Here is a 13886-nt window from a genome sequence, read left to right as displayed (position 1 = left end):
CACAGAGCTATCCATCACAGATCAGAAGAACAAGCTTGCAATGCTCAATCATAACCCACAAGAGAACAGTAACTTGATTATGCCATTCTTAGTGCAAAATGATAATAAAATGATGAACTACACTGATACTACGGATCTTTTAAAAAAAAAAGCTTTTTCTTCCTAAAAATGCGGTCCATATCCCTCAAATGCATAAAGCTTTATGTGTATGAATTAAACACAAAATCGAAGGCAAATCATTTGCAAACTGATGTCTCGGAATGTGCCTAATGAGGAATAATAAAAGCGACATAATTGAGGGTACAAGGAACACATGACGTATAATAAGAAGCTGCAAATAAACAAAGAAAGAAGAAGAATCTGAGATCCTGCGATCTAAACACGTGTTACGCTGAGGCTCGGACAGATCAATTGCACAGATCAGTATAACCCAGCGTGCCAATCGACTCGGAAAAAACAAAAATCTGCCGGCTTTAACGTGAATTAAATGTCCAACACAGACGGAAATAAAACAGAGAAATAATGTTTCTTGAAAAAAGAAACAGCCGTTGATCTTTGCCCTAAGAAGGCATAAACATTTAGAATCACTGACATGTTCACGAAGGACAAACAACAAACCCATCACATTGAAGTCTAGAACATAAATACAGCAAGAGTCACAGCACAGAGTTACGAAGAGAAGAGCACATGTACTGGTTAGTTTCACCACCGTCACGAGGGGACACGATAGAGATGTCTGCTAACGCCCCGCCGCCACACCTCTCGGAGGGTTCTTCCTGAGATTGACAAAAGGTCTGATATCTTCGAGCCAGTAACTTTAGGGGAGTCTGTGGAATACTTTGGTATCTCTCTGCGAACTGGAGGCCCGACAAAAGGTCTGCGAGCTGGAGAAACAATTCTACTTGAGGAAAGCAAAACTGAAATGAGCAGAAATTAAAAACAACCCAGACACTGTACAGCAGTACAGAACAGTGCAATCTTATTTGGTGGCAGATTATAATAGAATTTGTTTTATAGTAATCTTGAAAACTAGAAACTTCCCTGACCAAACATTTTTTTCCGTTAACTATTCTAATAAGCAGGATAACATATCTAAAATCTAAATATCCCTTAAATATAAATAACAATAACTTTTATAATAACGATGACTAAAACATCAAGAGCGCATTGCGCTCGTCCCGTGAAAACGTACTTTACAAAAAGGTCGTATGCATTTCAGAATAAAGAAACAGGAGCATGAAGCACAACGGAGGAGATTCAGACCATGCAGACGGAACCACAAAGCGTTGCCTGTTGAGCGTAAACAGTACTTCGGCATTTCTATTTCACAACAAACGTAGAAGATGGTTTTATTGCTTTTTGATCACTTGAACTTATCCCGGCATTTTCATGTCATGAACCAACTACAGTGCACGGTTGTCACACAAAGATGGCCAGATCTCACAGGTTTGTTTTCATGCGCAGCGAGCGCCTCGAGTCTGCACACGTTTCAAATCGGTTTGTGTTTTTTAAGTCTCGACGCCGGAAAATTGAAAAATATTTCATGAGAACTTTTTTGTTTTTGTGTCTCAGACGAAGTGTTTCGTTTTCTGCCCTCAAGACAATAAAACCTTGAAACTCTTTGTCATCCGCCGTATTTAAAAAGACTGAAAACAACTAATTTTCATACGTTTGGTGGACGACAACAACAACAAAAAGCACTCGAGACTTTCCTGAGAAATTCAAAAAATCCGATTAAACCAGGAGTCACATCACTAAATGTTATTGTCGGATAACAATTTTTGGACACATTTTGTTTTTTATCCATGCTGCTCAGTAATCCGTACTGACCCACGTAGCATATTGTCGCATCAACAGGGACAGAAGGACACAGACAATCATACGAGCACATACAGGCGTAATGGAGGCTTCTTCCTGAAGCCCACCACCAGCATAGTGTAACACAAACGACGACCGAGGGGGCTAAACGTTAAATACAAATATACCATGTTTAAATTAAAATGAAAACCAAGAGTACAAATCTATACATTAGGCTACATGGACTTTTTAAAGACTGCATTTATAGATTTCTCCAAAGGCACTGTTTGCAACAGCAGACTGCTCTTCCTCTCCCTTTTTCCTCACACTAGTGTTCATACAAGCAGGGAGAGAAACAAGAGGGAGCATGAAGAAGAACAACAAAAGAAGAAGAGAACTGAGGCATTTCATGGCTTATCAGCTAAAAGATTTCATATCTGTTTTGTTTTTTTTGTGTTTATTTTCTCCTCATCTTCCAGTTCAATGCTATCTTTTGTTTCACTCCAACCCAAGCCTTGCATACAGCCTTGTTCTAGTCAAGACAAACGGCCATGAAGCAGAAGTAACAGTAAAGCAAAGTCTAAAAGATGCGGGGGTTTAAAAGACTGGTGAAAGGCATTTAGAGCTTCCAGCAACTTCACCAATTATACCTCGTAAAATCAGCAGCGGGAGGTTCGTTAAAGATTTCCACACCCCGATGAACGAGCTTTTATTTTGACAGCTCGTACGTTTGGTAAAATACAGTTATCACGTGTTGATGTTTGTTTGTTTGTTGTTTGTTTTACAGCTGCCTTTCACTGTGGAGCACACGCGTTGGTGCAGAAATCTGATGTTGATGGAGCCCGCTGTCGCCTAAACAGCCTCAAGCAGGTGAACGCTACAGGTGGGTAAAGAGAAGGGTGAGCCGAGCGCAGGACAGGCAGTGACGTGACTATAGGCCCTGAGGGGGGGGGGGGAGTAGGTCCGAGGTTGCGATCATAAGACAGCAGCAAACAAGACAACATCTGCTTTAAAAAGACAACAAAAAAAAACAAAAGAAATTACCTAAAAAGGAAAAACAAAGTCCAGACGAGCTGCTGCTGCTCTTACTGCTCTTCTGGCGGCCGGTACTTAATGACGGACGTGCGGTCTGGTCCCTGCAGCATGCTGTTCAGGGCCTCGCGGACGTCGAGGTCGCCGGGCAAAGATAGCGAGTCCGGCTGGGAGAGGAGATAGTTGGAGGAGAAGCAAGGGGAAGAGTTGGAGAACAGGGAGGAGGACGAGGACGGGCTGGAGAAGAGAGACGAGGAGGACGATGTCTGGATGAGGCCGGACGCCGGCAGGAGGCCGGCGGGGACGTGTGCAACCAGGTTGTTCGAGGTGGAGGACGTGGAGGACGAGCAGGAGGAGGTAGAGGACGAAGGGCTGGCTTTCTGTGTGGGCATCTGGGGGGACAGGGGCATGTCAAATAAATCTAACAAGTCTTGGTGGTGGTTATTGGCCAGCAGGCTGTGGTTCTGCTGCGGTGTGGCCTGCAGATGCTGCTGCTGCTGCAGCAAAAGAGGCTGCTGTAACAGTGCGGCGTGCTGGGCGCTGGGCACAGTCTCAGAGATCAGAGACTCCAGGTTAAAGTTTTCCACGAACGCTGCCGAGTGTCCCGCCAGTCCGACCTCCGTGCTATCCGGGGACGGGGACGGCGAGCTCACGGTCAGGTCCAAGATCTCATCCAGGGGGTTCTTGGAAGACACGCCGGGAGAATGGAGTGGAAGTGACGGGCTCTTCAGCTGATGAAAGGCGGACACGAAGGACTGGGGGTAAAACTGGGAGAAGTTGGAGCGGATGCTGGCCGTGTTGGGGACGGAGCCCTGGTTGATGGTGGGGGAATTGTTGGGCCAGCTGTTATGGGTCCGTGGCTGCGTTTGACTGAGGCTTCTCAGGGGTAAGTTCTGCTGTAAAGCGGACTGGCTGTGGGCCTGCAGTCTCTGCAGCTGAGAGATGCTCCCAGTTTGTGTCCTTTGGCTTTGGTTCAGTTTCTGTTTGAGGATCTGGCTCTGGGCGAGCGACTGCGCCAGCGACTGGTTGAGCATCGGCTTGTGGTTGAACAGATTGGCCAGGAGGTGTTTGTTGTCCTGCTCCATCTTGCGGGCGCGCTCGTCAGCCAGCTGCTGGTCCGCGACCTGCTGCTCCCTCTCCTTCCGTCTCCTCTTCACCTCCTCGTCCATTTGCAGCAGCTCCTCGCGCACACGGGCCACGCAGTTCTCCGGGATCTTGATACCTGGAACAGACGAGGAGTACGGTCACGTTACAGTTATCGTGAGGTAAATAATCAAGTCAGTTAAATCAGTTAATTGTTAACTAAACACTTTTTAATGGAGAAGTTCTGAGTTCCTTTGTAAAACAGGAACAAATACATACAGAGAACTCTCTTTCATTATCTAGTTTGACAGATTTTCCAGTGTGAAATATTGCAAAACAGTTGATAATTTGCTAGATCTGGCTAACGTTACACTCTCCGCTAGCACAGCTAGCCCAGCTAGCACAGCTAGCACAGCTAGCACAGCTAGCGCCGGCCCGATCGGTACTGAGAATGTGCAACTCTCAACAGAGGTGCTTCCATCATCTGGTCATTCACATTTAAAAACTTCTCTTCTATGATTGTTTAGAGTATGTTCCGCCCAGTGTTCAGCGTCAGAGCTTCTGACCACCAGTAACACATGTGCACGGTGTGAGCGAAGTACATCGGACTCGTATGAGGGACGTGTACTGACCGACTTGTTTGTTGTGGTGTTTGGTTTTCAGGCGGACAATCTGCAGGATGCTGGAGCTGGTGAGGTCAGACACCACGTCGGATACGCGCTTCCACACTCGCAACAGAGCGCCACACAACATGTGGTACTGACGGAGGCGCATGCCCTGCAGACACTCCTGACCTTCCTCTATCTTCTTACACTTCCCATTCCTAGAAAAAAGGACACGGAAAGAAAAAGGCAAATTATTCATGCAGCAAAAAACAAAGGCCCACAAGTTTCTCGCCTATCCTTCTTTCAGGAAGCTCGAATGGCAGGTTGAAGGACCGCCTGTTGGCCGGTTATCAACATCACACGCGGCTCCATCCCAGCATTTCAAACACAGTCTGCTGGTCATCGGACGACGGGGGCACATGTGAGCCTTGCAGGTTTATTTCTTCATGACTACTTCTGAGGTGATCTGCAAATCCCTGGGAACGGCATCCGACCTTTAATCCTCCCCGGCTGAATGCTGATACGTAGCGGCCCGATTGGACGCATTGAGCCATTAATCCAGCGGGACGTCGTGGTTTCCTACTCACCAGTTGGCATGGCTGCACTTCTTGAAGGAGAAGGTGAACTGGTTGTCCCAGCTGTCCCGGGCTTCCTCTGGAGTCACCTGGGAAAGGACAACGCACCAGAAATCAGCAAAGAACTCCACAGTTTGATGCGACACCATAACACAGCTTTCAATATCACATATCTACCAACACAGGAACGTTAGTTTTTTTCTATTATTTTTTTGAAATAATAGTATTTAGTATTCTCATTTTTCTTTATATGAGTAAATATTTGTATGTTTCTATATTCTAAATAATAGTATTTAGTCTTTAGTAGTCTCATTTTTCTTTGAATTTTTCAATGAATTTCACGACCAAAATGGGAAATACTTCTTCTGTACTTCTGTATTGTTTTGTATTCCTAATAAAAAGATTAATAATGAAGGAATTGTGTGTGTTATGTGGGCTTATAGTTATCATCGCCCTGCTGTTCTTGTAGGGAAGTGAAACAGGTAGAGCTGAAATAAAGGAACTTCATCACCTCACTGTCGTGTACTTCTTATTCTTATGTTGATCACGTGTTTGTCAGTGAGTTTAGTGAACTATACGGACACATTGTTCAGCTGAACGTTGCCTGGTTCAGTTCTCCTCCATGGCCACAAGGGGGCATCCGACTCCGCATATAAACTCCAAATAGCAATGGAAGAAAAAGTCTGACCCACTACATGTATTTAAATCATGTTCTTGTTATTGCGTTCTACATACAACTGGACTGGACTGAATGTAATAAACAGATACAGTTTACAGACAATCATTTTGTCTGTAGTGACATCGTGAGAACATAGTTTTTTTTAAAAAGCAGGCTAAATTGTTTTGGTTATGTTTTCCTCAAAGGATATTGTTATTTAGTTTCAGTTTTACTTTATGATAACAACCCTGGAATATAGAAACCGATATGCAGATACAGCTACAGGCCTTCCCGATTCCCTCGGCAGACAGATCGAGTCTCTCACCTTCCGGTAACGGAGCTGCAGGTTCTCCAGGCTCTCCGGGTGCGTCTGCTTGCCGATGTTGGGCTTGTAGACGATGAGGTTCTTGCCTCGTCCCTGCTCTGCCAGCAGCACACACGGGTGGTTTCCTCGCAGCTGTGGAGAGTGAATTATGTACACCGTCTTGTAATGGAGGGACTAATAACATCTTTTCAGCGGACACAACGCGATGCTATTCAGTGAGGTCTGTATTAAACAATAGATCATATACATATCGTGCCTCTTGCGGTATACCGTGGGTTTAGTTTGCTGAATATAACGTGGACTCACCTTCAGGGACAGGTAGAACCCCTCATCAGGACTGCTGAGCTTTAGTGACTTGTTGTAGGCCTCGTCCCACGGCATGCCTCGGTCCACACTGATCTACAGGGGCAGAAAGGATCAGCGCCTTAAAGCATGTGCTGTGAAAGAGGGAACCAAGCAGCTATATGCAACCACACACACACACACACCGCTGTCCTGAGAGTGAGACAGGCTCTTGCAAAGAAACCCAAAAGTACTTCTCCTAACAGAAGCTGTGTTTGCACCAAGAAGTCCTTGGAATTCTTAGTCCTAGGACTACTTTTAGAGGAACTAAAAGGTTCCTTCAGCCCATTATCTCTGTTTCCATAGCGGTGTAAGGACCTGCGAGATAAGGCAAGTTAGTCTGCTGACGTATGACAAAGCAACATGACACGGGATGAGGGCTGCATGACGGCACTCTGCAGGTCAGTGTGCCCGACCGTTCCGACTAAAAGAACACTTTGAAACAACAACCCTCTGTTTGGTTTTGTCTCACTGCGACGACAACAATCAGCAACGTTTTTTTCTCTCATTCACAACGCTGTCTCTCTCTCTCAGCGCTCTCGTGCGATCTTTGTTTTTCTCTCCGTCTCTCTTTAAAATGAGTCAGGAAGCCTCACGTTACTTTTAATATTATGAAACAAAGAGAAATGCTCTCCCTGCGTCCTAACATGATACTGGAGTGTTACCTTTGTTTTATGAATGAAGCGCTACACAGGAGTTGAAACAGCAGCACTGTGTGTTTGAGCAACTAGCGACCGTCATCCCTGCAAACCCCTCCCCGAAAGTTCCTGTACTTTCAGAAAGTAACTCCCCCGACTAGGGCCTTTTTGGAGGGGAAAACGTGACCGGGAAATGTCCCCGGAATTTAATTTAGAGCCTGGTCCCTGCGGCTGAAACGCAATGAGTTCCTCAAAAAAGTTCCTAGTCCCTTGGGAAAAAGGTTTCTGTCGTCAGAAACGGGCTATATATTTAAAAACACACACACACCTAAAGCCTACGACTCATTGTCTAACACAGTCGTGCATGAACCCAACGCTCTCCCTCTGTACTTGCTAAACTAGTCCAAGCTCTGCCGGCTTTAAAATGCCAAATGCAGGTTAGCCTGCAGCCGACAGCTAAAAGCAGAAGATAGCGGTAATTATCCTGTCCCCACCTGCCACCGCTGTGTGCGTGGGCCCCTCGGCCCTGGGCTAAGCCTGTATGATAACATTCTTACTGCTGGCAAAGTGACATCAATCACCGTGAAGTGCAGAAGTAGCTACTCGAGTTACCTCTGGGACTGCAGGTCATGTGGAGCAAATCTCACCGTTGTATCGGGTCTCTTTGTATGCAGAAACTGTGCACCGCGCAAACCGTGTCACGGAAATTTATAGTCATTGGTATTTGCTCCTTAATCTCTGAAGATTGCTTCGCTGCCATTAAACGTGAACTTTCTCATCGCTCTGGTCTACCGGGAGCCTACAAGCCCGACTGGATTTAACTCGGAAAGAGAACAAGATTTGCATTTTTCTTTTAGGATTCATGGATATTCATAGGATCACTTCTGCTCGGTGACGTGTAATGCCTGGAGATCGGCCCGGGCCTGTAAATGTGACCAGACTGTGTTGCCCTTCTAACGGCATACAGGCCCACGTAGGCAACGCAACATTGCTGATCTGTTCTTGGTTTTTTTTGCGAGGTGCCTACCTTATAGAGAACAACCTGTCCATCCTGAGGATTTCCAACTGTCAGGAAGGTTTCCTGCTTCTCCTCGTAGATCTCATCGTTCCCCGGGGCGAGATCTGTCAGAGACGCAAGAAGACAAGGGAGCCAAAACAATTACTTATTGAAAGATTAGTAACAATCCCTTAAGGGCCAATCGCATTCTCATTTAAGGTATGTTGACAGACAATTTAAACATGACTTATGTAGCTGATCAATAACTTAAGTTTGTATTTTTACTTTTGGGGTTATGTTGCATTCATATTTTGGATGTAAAACCTAAAAACCATGCCGTGTTTTGAGTAACTCTTAAAGCGTCATACCTAGGATCCCCATGTCATATTTGCCCTCCTTCTTATCCTTCTCGATTAGGTAGTCAAAGTTGTCCGTGAAGTACTGGAACAGATAGTTCTGCTTGTGGACCTCCAGGCCCAGGATGCGATTTAAGAACTTGGTAATGCTGCAGTCTGGGATAAAAAGACAACAACACAGAACAGTTCATTCAGCCACAAGAGCAAAGAACGCAGCTGAGATACATGTAGAAGTTGGGGGCTGGGTTGATAGTTTGGTCGTGTGAGGTACTTCTTCACAGTCAGTGTATTTATCTCCAGTAGTTGGCGGTTAGAACGCCCCCAGTTTGGAGAAACACGCAGGAGTAAAGTTACAGGAGCAAAGAAATGTTCTGTGTGGACGAGGGCAGCAGCAACAAGGATTTCTAGATCACTTTAGGTGTACGCTATATTTAGGATATTCTCATCACCTTACCTTGCCGTTAGACCGACTTTCTGACGGGGAACTGAATCCATTATATCCATCCACGCTCCCGCCACAGCTACAAGACTCCATTGACAAAAATGTTACCCAACAGAACACAGAAGTTGTTGTTCTACCGCTGCCTCGATCGGTTAGTTAGTTTGTGTTGTTGTGTGACTTTGGTGTATACGAACTAACCCTTTAAAACACCAAAGTCACAAGAAAACAAAAACAAACTAACCGATCGTAGCAATAACAGACCAGCAACTCCTGTGATTCTTGAGTTAAAATGACTGTTTTTGGCAAAGGAGTCTTGTGGCTTTGAAGAGAGCATAGATAACGCCTTCAGTTTCCTGTCTGAAGGGCTGTCTGACGGCAACGTAAAGAGGTGAAGACAATCCAAATATGGCGTACACGTGAACTGATATTTATGTTTTTAGGTGTCTGAAATGTGTCTTGCTGCTGCCCCCGTCCACAGCAGTACACGGCTTCGCTCCTGTGCTGATCCTCGCGGCTGTTTCTCCAAACTGGTGCCATGCCGATCGCCATCTACTGTAAGTAATACACTGGTTATGGATGAGCGCATCATACAACCCCACCTCAAAACAGCCGAACTATCCCTTTAAGTACACTGGCACACAATATGCCTGCGTGCCTCTTGGGTACTCTACCTTTCTCAGTATTGATCCCAACGCGCGACTCCCTGCAAAAGATGCCCACATCCATCATTCCCACTTTCATGTCTGAAATAAAGAGAAACAAGAGTTGTTTTTACGGATCGATCACAGTGAACTGGTGCCGGTGAAGACGTTCTCCGTCAACAGATGCTGACAGTCAACCAGAGATCTTAAACGTACCTCTGAAGAACAGGGCTTCGCCCACAGGGTAGCCTTTGGGAGGGGGCACCTTGTTTTCTATGTGGCCAAGGATTGCTTTGGTGATCTTATCTAGAGCCTTGGTACCATACTGCAAGAAAGGGGACACGCACTTGTTAAAGATAAATTCTCTCTGAAGGCTCATTCAGCAACAGCAACACTTGAAAGGTCAGCATTTGTATTTTGAAGGGTTGTTCAATTTGCCTACCTTGTTCTCAAAGTTGTACTTGCTCAGGTCTCTGGATTCTGTGGCTCTTCTGTCTCCGTGGGTTAACGCACCCTGCAAAGTGGATTAGCAGCAGTGTTATTATGCGTATTAGCGGTATTAGAGTTTACAGCCTTCAGAGCGTCATCACACTAATACAGATGGACAAAGTGACGCAGGATTAATCTGTGTTCGCTTGTTGAGCATCAGTATCCCAACGGGCCTTCACTGCTCAGCCTCGACACGAGTGGGTGAGCACGAAGTAAGTATATCTGCATAGTATACAGTCATTAAAGGATTACTACAACCGCACAGGAGATAATAGTGTGGACTTCCGGCTCTCTCATTCATAGATCCTGCTCCTTTAAATATAATATTGTTGAGTTTTGGTTATTGAGTCAACGTTTTAATAATTTGGCTGAGATACGTGGTTTTCCCTGGGCAGGAAGAGGTTGCAAAATGTTTTATCTAAGAAGTAACTAAAGCTGTCAGCCAAATGTAACGGAGTAAAAAGTCAAATATATCTCTCTGAGATGTCAAAGTATGAAGTTACATAAAATGGAAATACTCAATCAAAGAACCTTGAAATTGTACTTTAATACAGGACTTGAGTAAATGCACTTTGTTACATTCGACCACTGGTTGTTTAAAACCCCAGCCTGAGAAGCTGGGATTCAACCTGTGACATTAGTCTCTCGTGAACAGGTCAAACTCTTTCAGATGTCGGTACATTCACTCAACAAACACACCAGATAGTGCGAGTACACAGCCGGCTCTCAGCCCGAGGCATCAAGAGGAAGCAGATGAGGTTGAGGTGTGAAACAACTGCCTACTGACATCATTGTGTGTCTTGGGGGGGGGGGGGGGGGGGGGTCCACAACGTGTCCACAACGTTTCCACAACATAGCAGCATATAGCGGAATGTGGATCAACCGGAGTGATGTTAACTGTGAACACTCTAACATGCAAATGAGCCTCAATGATGGAGAATGTAAATACTAAGCTAGAGCAGTAAGTAACCAAACCTGCCTGTTTACTAATACTTACTACCGGATGTTACACTCTGCCTTCACCACAGCACCGACATCAGGGTTTCTAGTTCAAGTTGCCGTTCTTATGGTTGTTTCTTGCTTTGGACAGTAGCTTAGCTGCTAGCGGTAGCCATGATGCTAACTGCGTTGTTGGTAGTTTCTAGGCTCTGAAGGAAACAGAAGTGATCCGGTACTTTTTGTGACAGCGGCACCGATAATAAAACCACCTGGAAACGCCAGGAGGGGTTAAAAGCTTGAGCAGTCTGTTGCCACTTTAAATTGTAAAGCCGGGTTTCTGTAATATCCCAGCTCGTGTTTGACTGTTTTCCATTCTATTTCAAATGAACTGCGAGGAGAGGTGAAGGGAAATTTAAAGACTTGTTGGCAGCTTCTGTCTCTGTCCACACAGAAGAATGCCTTGAGACACCAAAACAAAGGGATGTCTTCGCCAAATATGAGTTCACGGCTGATCTGGAGTCAGATGGTTGCAAAGGTATTCAGCAGTGTGTGTGTATCGGTTTCAGTCAGACAAGATGGGACCTATTCTTGATGCAGATTTACTGAACACGGCTGGCAAACACATGAACGACTTCCTGGAACCACCGCCCCCAATGCTCCGTCCTTACCGTCGCCCCAAAAGAACTGTCACGCTGTGTCACTACGGAAATAAAAGACCGCTTCTGCTGAAACGCATTGATAACTGTGGAAAACAAACCCTTGAGTTATAAATTATCCAAACAAAAGCTCCTTTTGCTTTTTCTGCTGAATCAGTTTTCCTTTTATTGTGCTGGAGACGGGAAAGACCCTCTTGAGGTTTGTGGGAAAAAAGAAGTTGATATAGCTTTAAGGGAACCGAGAATAAAAGAGACTCGGCCTCTAGGGTAGGGAATACCAAAGACAACAGGAAGCGCAGAGGGTGAGGGCCGGGCGAAGAGGTGAAATGGCAAAAAGGGGGCAGAGTGTCTGGCAACCCGGAGCACAACAATCAATAAACACAAAACACAGATCCTCTCCGCGTACAGAGGGACGCTTCATCTCACGCAAGGACAACAAGATGAAAAGGACTAGTTTCCCATGAGACAGGTTTATCTCGGTTAAAAGGGAAAAAATCTAGTACCGGTAATTGTGGGACAAAAGAGGGAGAGCAGTGCAACACACACACACACACACACACACACACACACACACACACGCACACACACACTTCTATAAGGTTGTGATATTTACCAGGCTCTCCAGTCTTTTAGCCACAATGGAGGCAAAGCGTCTCTCCCCAGCCAACTCTGAGATGAGGAAGATGTACTCTGGGGCCGTCACCTGATTGGACCGATGGGTGCGACCTGGCGAAGACAAGGAGAAGACAGAATTTATCCATCTTGTGTCTACCATACACTAGATGAGATGGAAAACACTTTTAACAGAATGACACCCTCTCACATCTAAAAGACAAGGTGTCATAAGTCACAGTTATGAGGTGTAATTTACTTACGACAATAAAACGTAAATCAACTTTACCGGTAATTGTCACACATGTACAGAGCACAGCACACAGTTTAGGGGTCCTGTGTCTTGCTCCAAGGCACCTCTGCAGTTCCCAGGAGGCGCACTAGCACCTATCTAACTACCACACAGCTCGTGTCGGGACTTGACCCTCCGGTTCCCAAGCAAAGTCCCCACAGATTGAGCTACTGTCGGCCCATGTCATTATTTTATTATGTTCAATAAAAGTGTATTTTCCTGAATCTTGAGACACCTCATAGGCATTAACAGCTCTTGTAGGCTTTTTTTTTTTTTTGCACGCATGCAAAAACACCACTACAACCGCCACCACTCCATCCTCGGGGAAAACACTGTCGTGAGATCAGATTTCCTCACTCACCGAATTGCTGAATGGCCCTGTCTGCACTCCAAGGCAGCTCCAGGGTCATGTGGACCCTGCGCCTCTGGTTCTTCACTCGCTTGTCCGCCTGCAGGGAAATCCCAGAGCTGGCCGCCTCCGAGATGATGGCCACGAACTGGAAGGAAAGAGGTTTGGATTATTATCTTATTGGTCCGTTTATAAAGCAGATGCAGATTGTTTCCAGCCAAGTCGTGGTTCTTTATGTGCGAGTAGACGTGTCGATTGTATTGGTGAATCTGACCTTCTCTGCACTCATGAAGCGGTCTTTCTCCTTGATGTTTATGTGGTCGATGGTGAGACCCTGCTCAGCCCGGGACTCGTAGCGAACTCTGCCATCAGGACGCCGCACCACGCGACCCTTACGACCAGTCATCTGCACAAGAAATATTGATCACATTGTCACCCTTTTGCTTATAAAACAACATGAATGCATATTTGTTTTTGTGCTGATGTGTAGACATTGATTCAAGTGAATCCATCCTGCACTATTTAAGCTGTAGAGTTTCTGGTTCAGTGTCTTGAGCTCGTACCTCTGAGACTTTATCTGGTCCTCCAAACTTATCGATGAGCTCGTCCAAGGTATTGAGAGGTAGTTCTTTTCCCAACACGGCTATTTTGTTGAGGAGGCCCTGCTTCATCTCCTCTATCCTGGCTGTGGACAGGAAGCAGAGGGGACATTAACTTTGTAACCCTGATGGGCAAGAGTACGACGGCGTATTAGGGCCATCGTCAGTAAAACAAAAAAAATATTACAGAGCAGGGGGAAGGTGGTTGTATTCTAAAGTCTAAAATGTATGCGAAAGAACTCAGAAATAGTGCAAATTCATGGTAACGCCAGCTGCAGCCTTAATTGCGTTGCGCCTATACTGTTGTTCTTAAGGTAAAGATGGCCTCTGCTCTAAGCAAGGCGAAGGTCCCGAAAGAGATTCTGTGTAACATTATAATATCATCTTCATTTTTACCTACAGTGATGAATATGCTAACACCTACAAGAGTGACAAAAACAAAAACACAACAGGGCATGG

General features: G+C 45.5%; 1 protein-coding gene across 1 annotated transcript in view; it reads right to left on the bottom strand.

Annotated features, from left to right (window-relative positions):
* Nucleotides 1-2239: 2239 nt before the first annotated feature.
* The window catches only part of sbno2b (strawberry notch homolog 2b), a 60151-nt gene continuing 48504 nt past the window's right edge, over nt 2240-13886 (bottom strand). Inside the window, exons 19-32 of the mRNA XM_079267653.1 lie at nt 13392-13513; nt 13103-13234; nt 12841-12976; nt 12189-12301; nt 9934-10005; nt 9708-9816; nt 9522-9593; nt 8421-8564; nt 8083-8177; nt 6382-6474; nt 6076-6207; nt 5105-5181; nt 4545-4735; nt 2240-4051 (exon numbers count right to left, since the gene is read on the bottom strand). Of these exons, the coding sequence (XP_079123779.1) occupies nt 2883-4051; nt 4545-4735; nt 5105-5181; nt 6076-6207; nt 6382-6474; nt 8083-8177; nt 8421-8564; nt 9522-9593; nt 9708-9816; nt 9934-10005; nt 12189-12301; nt 12841-12976; nt 13103-13234; nt 13392-13513 (2657 nt within the window). The 3' untranslated portion in view covers nt 2240-2882. The remainder of the gene's footprint in view (nt 4052-4544; nt 4736-5104; nt 5182-6075; nt 6208-6381; nt 6475-8082; nt 8178-8420; nt 8565-9521; nt 9594-9707; nt 9817-9933; nt 10006-12188; nt 12302-12840; nt 12977-13102; nt 13235-13391; nt 13514-13886) is intronic.

This window comes from Melanostigma gelatinosum (assembly GCF_949748355.1).
Source record: "Melanostigma gelatinosum genome assembly, chromosome: 4".
Lineage (NCBI taxonomy): Eukaryota > Metazoa > Chordata > Actinopteri > Perciformes > Zoarcidae > Melanostigma > Melanostigma gelatinosum.
The sequence above is the reverse complement of the archived record's forward strand: the minus strand, read 5'-3'. Positions and strand labels throughout refer to the sequence as shown.